This window comes from Pteropus alecto, unplaced genomic scaffold (genome assembly GCF_000325575.1).
Source record: "Pteropus alecto unplaced genomic scaffold, ASM32557v1 scaffold484, whole genome shotgun sequence".
Taxonomy (NCBI): domain Eukaryota; kingdom Metazoa; phylum Chordata; class Mammalia; order Chiroptera; family Pteropodidae; genus Pteropus; species Pteropus alecto.
This window is the reverse complement of record NW_006435778.1, coordinates 823,739-830,276: the sequence shown is the minus strand read 5'-3', so window position 1 is coordinate 830,276 and position 6,538 is coordinate 823,739. Positions and strand designations below refer to the sequence as shown.

General features: G+C 44.2%; 1 protein-coding gene across 1 annotated transcript in view; it reads right to left on the bottom strand.

Moving 5' to 3' along the window:
* Positions 1–4,635: 4,635 nt before the first annotated feature.
* KLF17 (Kruppel like factor 17) overlaps positions 4,636–6,538 on the bottom strand; it is a 10,706-nt gene continuing 8,803 nt past the window's right edge. The window contains exons 2-3 of the mRNA XM_006911424.1: positions 5,213–6,068; positions 4,636–4,880 (exon numbers count right to left, since the gene is read on the bottom strand). Of these exons, the coding sequence (XP_006911486.1) occupies positions 4,636–4,880; positions 5,213–6,068 (1,101 nt within the window). The remainder of the gene's footprint in view (positions 4,881–5,212; positions 6,069–6,538) is intronic.

The window sequence follows — 6,538 nt, the reverse complement described above, 5'->3', positions numbered from 1 at the left end:
GTTATCTCACTTCAGTGGAATCTATCAGCAGCTCTACTGTCTACTCCTCAACCTTCTCTGGACTTCAAATTCTCCCGCACCCTAACCTCGTCTTAGATTCCAGGGCCCTTGATTCTCCTGCTATTGTCTTAAACTCCTTTCTTTGTCCTGCTGTGGCACTCACCTGACAAAACTCCAGCCCCTGCTGACTCTTCCATAACTACACAAGCCACTTTCTCCTGATGCCACAGAAAATCCCATAACAGAGTAGACTGACACTTCTACAAATTGTCACCAAGTTCAGCCAAGCTCTCACCCTTGCCCTGCAATCCTTCTCTTTCTCTAGTCAGCTTACAATCCACCGAGTTAACCACCATCCTTTGAAAAATGCCTCAAAGAGAAACCTCACAAATGCAGCAGTAGGTTTACGCAGGAATGTTCAAGGAAAGTTCTTAACAAAAAAAGCTGCAAGTGACCCAGCAGAATATATAAACTGTACACTGAGATAATGGAATAGTATACAACAGTGAAAAAGAATAACTTCATCTGCATGCATGACATTAATAAATCTCAAAAGCATAATCGTGAACAAAAAAAATTTATAGGACTACACTGATTCCATTTAAATGGATTTTAAAGATGAAGCAATAGGCACTGTTAACTTCCCACCTTAAACAAAGGGAGAACCATACAAAATACATGAAGCAGTGAGTTTCAGCAATGGATAATAGGCAGCACAGGACTGTGACCCCTGGGAAAAGGGAAGAAAATTGAAGTAGGGCATAGAAGCCTGAGTTAAGGAGACACAGATTGAAGTTTGAGAAGACAAAGGTGGCTAGAGTTTGAGGCAGAATACTTAAAGGGATAGAATTTTTCAGAGAGACTATGCTCAAGATCTGGAGAGGTATCCCTTTGAGCCTTTGACTAAGTGCTGATAAAGCATAAGAACTTACCCAAGACTAGCAAGAAGACCACTGAAAACAAGTAGGCAGAACAATTCCTGGAGCTCACACAGGGCAGCAGACATACATAATATACAGATCAAGCAGAATCTTTGGGATTTTGTCTTAGTGGTGGGGCTAAATTAGCTCTAGATAAAAGGCAGTTCTGGGCCTGTCCTAGAAAAGCTTAAAAGCAAGCCTCATATAAATAAAAATTCCCTAAAAGTAGAAAAAAAAGCCTCAAAGGGATCCAACAAATTCTAAGAAGTAAAATGCATGCCAGAAGTAAAAGCCAACACTACTTAAAGGAATAAAACAAAACCCAGCAACCAACAATGTAAATGCACAATTTATCTGGTATCCAGTAAAAAATTAGCCATTCAAAGCAGCAGGAAAATAAAAACAATTATCAGGATAAAAATCAATTGATAGACCCAGAAATGACAAAAATGATAAAAATAGCATCTGAGGATATTGTAGCTATGCTTCATACGTTCAAGAAGATAGAGGAAAGCATGAGCATGATAAGAATAGAAATGGAAAATATAAAAAAAAATTCAGATAAAATTTCTAGAGATGAAAAATACAGTATCTGAAAATCACGCTGGTTGGAATCAATTAGACACTGTGGAAGAAAAGATCAGTTAGCTTGAAGGTATCTAAAATGAAGCAGAAAAAGAAAAGGCTGAAAATGGAGAGCATCAGTAACCTGTGGGATACTGACAGCATCAAGCAGTCTATTATATGGGCAGATTGTGTCAGGAGAAAGGTGGGGAGGGGGAACAAAAATCGACAAAACAACGGCCAAAGTTTTTGCAAATTTTATTAAGACTGTAACCTTTGATTGAAGAAGTTCAATGAACCTCAAGCACAATAAACAAAGCTCAAAACCACATTAAACCAATCAGTATAGTTTAAGAATAGATACATATATGGTCAAAACATAGAAAAGCAAAGGCAAGATTAACCAAAATTCAGGATAGTGGTTACCTCTATGGAGAAGGATGAAGGGAAGTGATCAGAGTTCAAAGTCTTCAAATGTATTAGCATGTACTTTTTCTCAAGTGACATAAAGGGCAAATAAGTTTTGACTTTTATTCTTTAAATTGCATATACACAATTCTTTGCACGTATAACAGAACATAATAAACAAAATAAATTAGTGAAGTTTGTCCATTCTCCTGTGTTATCTATAGCACAAGCCAAAAACCTGAGTCATCCTTGAACACTCCATTAATCAGTCCAATTAATTCTCTTAATCTTTCTAGTCTCCCACCTCCCCTGCCACACCCTGGTCCAAGCCTCCTTCAACTGTACCTGGATCAGTGAAAACTTCCTCTTCCTTAAGGCAGTCAAAGAAACCATTTTTAAATATGATTATATCTCTTTAGTCTGAATCTATTAATCTTGCCCCACTGGCTATTCTGAAGTAACAGAGATAAGTAAATTGCCCAAGGCCACACAGCCAGGAAATAGCAGACAGGATTCAAAATCTGTCTTACTGGAGAGCCCACAAAGTCTTTCCCATCCACTATAGTGCCTTGAGCTGAAAAATATAATACTGGGAAAGGCTTAGCCCCAGGCTGGTTTAAGGTAACCATTGGTTAAAGGGTAGGTTGATTTTTTTCTCCTCCATCATCATGGAGGGGACCTAGTGCCCAGGTGGGAATGAGAGAGCCCCTTGAGTACTCAGACCTCAGGCCCTGGGGCATATAATTGGGTCACAAACAAGTGCTCTCTGCCCCAATTTTTTAAATCGTATTTACTCCCCTCGCTTGCAATTTGGGTGAAGGCACATGGAGGCCTGGCCCAGGTTTACTGGGCCATTAGGGGAACAGACCAACGTGGCTGTTGTAGCACAGCATTAGGGTGGCAGTCCGAGGCGCAGGAGCAGGCACAGCCAAGGCTGTAGGACTTCTCCAGATGCCCCAAATAAATTTGAGTCCACAAAGATTCAGATGTTCTCCTTGGCAGCTTTGAGCGTCTTCAGAGTTTTTGTTTATCTTTCCGCCCTACAACAAGGCATTGTCATGCTTTGAGTCCTTAGTGTCCGACACCGGGCATGACCAAGAGCAGATGTCCAGGAAATGGAAGGTCTGGCTAACCTCTGTGAGCAATTCAGGGCTGACTCAGGCACCTCCTTGAGAAGTCTTTCATCCCAGACATACCCTTTCCACCATGAGTCTCCATAGCTGTTCAAGTTCTCTGTATTGTGGGCTTTAAATTATTTGCCAAATGAATGGAGGCTTGCAGGCTGACTCTCCTCTGAATAGCTGCTAGGTCCAATGGAATTCTTTCCCCTTCATTCACCTGCTCAGTGTATTTCAACATCTAACTGATTACTGGATGGTACATATACTCGCTTACTGAGCTCAAAGGTCACCTCCTCCAAGAAGTCTTTCTGACCTTCCCTTTTATGTGCTCCTCTTCATGTACCTAGGTGGATCTCATCTCTTAGGTAAGAGATCTACCTCTGAAGTAGATAGATCCTGGTTGGCATCTCAGATCTGTCGCTTGAAAGCTTGGGCAAGTTCCTATATGTTTTGCTGGTCAATAAAATGGCTGGCTGAGAAGTCCAAAAATGAGGTTCTGAACTACCAGGCTGAATTGCCAGGATAGCCATTATGCCCTCAACCCTTAAAGGAGGAGAAGGGCAGGACATTTGCTGGTCTGAGTACCTGGGCTCTCTAAGGGGAAGAGGGGAAGTTACAGTGGGGTTCATCCTTCTCTGCCCAGTCTAATGTCTTCTAGAAAAGAGAGCCTAAAACAAGAACTAAGCACTGATGTTTGATTTGAGTGGTGTAAACCCAAGGTATTGAAAGTGAGAAAAGGGAAGCAAGGTGGGGAAGAATGGGAGGTATACAAAGTGACAGCAGGTGGAGTTCCACTTCATGACAAGCCTTGAAGTAGCACAGCAGGTGTGTCCACTGGCTACTTGGGAGATCTCCCCATTGGCTGTACCGTTCGGAGTAACGCTGCCTTGCAGCAATTCAGAGAGATAAGAAAGAGGGAATTTATCTGCCTGGCTCTCCCCTATCTCCCATTGGTCAGATGTTTCCCCAGGAGCATTAATTCCCACATACTTCTGGGTTGCTAGTGGCTACCTGAGATGCCAGATCCTGTGCCCTATGGTGGGGCATTCCACCCAAGTCTGGAAGTAGTGGGAGGAGACAAACTCTGGGCATGTGGCTGGTGAGTGCTGGACAGAATATGATTCAATACATAAACTGTGTCCAAACAGTGTAATACGGTTTTTCTCATTTACCAGAAGAAACATGGCATAGTGATCAAAGACCAAGGTAACATGGCTAGTAAGTGGTAAATTCAGGATTTGAATATAGCCTGGCTCTGGAAACTGTGCAAGACCAAGATAAGGTACTTGGATTTTATGTAGCAGGCAAAAGAGAGTCACTAAAGTGTTTCAATCTAGGGAGTGACAAGATAAAGAGCTTTTAAAATAAAGCTCCCAATCTCTACTCTGCTCCATCTTCCCATGCGCCTAAACTCAGCAAAAGTAGGTGGCCCCAGAGAGGTAAGGGCATCCAAGACAGTTTTTGAAGAGTCCCTGACTGGGTCCGGAGATCATATATGTTTCAATACTGTCTCCTAATCCTTCTCGGTCTTCATCTAAGCCTATACCTACCAAAGAGACTAGCTGGTCAGAGGCAGGCAGGATATGGGTGCAAAAGATAAAATGAGAGAAGATGAGATAGACCTAAAGACCAGGAACAGGAGGACCAGCCATCTGTCCATTATCGGCCTGTGGGCCAGGGGATCCTGGCACCCGCAGATGAGTCCTTTGGTGTTGCCTGAGATGGTCGGATCTCATGAACTGTCGGCCGCACTGATCACATCTATGTGGTCGGTATCTGGTGTGTATCCTCATATGCCGTCCAAGCTCATCAGAACGAAAGAAAGACCACGTACAGCTTGCCCATGTGCATTTATAGGGCCTCTCACCTGAGGAGGGAAGGTGACAAGGGAGGGAAGAAATTAAGTAGAGGAATTTAGGCCAGCAAGTGGGAAGGAGACGTTAGACTCTGAGGCAGAGCAGTCAAGGCTGAGGAATCAAAAGGAAAAGCATAAAACATTGAGGAGGCAACACAATCAGCAATCTCCATCATCTTGGCAGTCATTCTGGACTGTGAGAAAGCAAGTTGGTGTGAACAATAGCTGGACCCCCAGCTTGAAGGATGATAGGCTAATCCCCAACCATTATAAAACAGTGGTCTAGCACAAATCTTAAAGCCCAGAGACTCCTCTACCCCACCCCAGTCTGACACTTCATTCACCTGTGTGTTTGCGCTGGTGACTCACGAGGTGGGAGCGCTTAGTATAAGCTTTTCCACAGTCTTCATACTGGCAGCAGTAAGGCCTTGAAACCGGGGAGCTCCTCTTGGGAGCCCTTTCCTGGGCCCTGGAGTTCTGCTCTGTTCTCTGTGGAGCATGTATGTGCTGCTCAGGTCGGAATGGATCTTCCTGGAAGGCTGGCTGGCTCCCAAAAGAGTCTTGGGATTCTAAAGCCAGCAATGATGGGGATCCAGCTGGGGGCATTCCACAACTGTGGGGATCTCTAGGGGGCAACATCTGAGCCAAAGAGGGGAGCATTGCCTCAGTAGAAGGCATGGCTGGTGCCAATAACATTTTAGGTGTTAAAGAGTCTCTGTTAGATGGTATTGTTGGGGGGCCAGAATAAGGCATTGTTGGAGCCCTGATGTGGGACACCATTGGGATTCCACTGGGAGCTGAGACTGGTGGCCCACTGGGGGGCATCCTTAGATTCCCACTGAAGGTCATGGCCATCCCTGGAATATTGGGCTCTCCTAAGGGCATCATCTGGGGCCCCTTCAAAACCATCATTCCTGGTTGAGAGGGAGATATTCCCTGACAGTAAATCGTCTGGGAAGGTGTGAGAGTCACTTGGGGGCCGTAGTTCGCACCATGCTCAGGCAGCAATACACTGAACTGTGATCCCATTTCACTTTCATTCTGCCTGGGTGTGTCAGCAGAGACCAAGGGGATCCTCTCCAGCTGTGGGCACTGAGGGAAGTGTTGAATGCCTGATGGGCCATGGTTCCAAGAGGTGTGCACTCCACTGCTTTCGGGAGATGGAGACATGTCCAAGATGCACATTGACTTCTCAGTATCCTTGAAGAGAGAGAGAGAGTCGGGTGAAATTCACCCTAGCTCAAATTCCATTTCCACATGTCCCTTTCCCCACCTCCAAACCCCACCTGAATGCAGGTCTCCATCATCTCTTGCTTGAATTATCCTGCCTCCAGGCCATTCTCCAGCCTGGGTTTTTCTAAGATGCAGGTCTGGCTGACAGCACAATGGAAGCCTAAGTGTGACTCATGCCACTTTTCTTCTTTGGCATATTTTTTGTTTTTTTATTTCATAAAAAGCAACAAAGAGCAAATAAAGTATTCCACAGCCTACCCCCTTCAACAAAACTCTGAGAAAACCTTCAAACTCCAGATTATATTTAAGTGTGAGGATGAAAGAACATCCCAAACCAACAGAATGGGTACAGAAAGCCACAAAGGTAGGTAGAATGGTGGCTTCAGATAGGTCCTGGCTTTAACAAAACTTAGAAACCCTCTGCAAATATTTCCCTA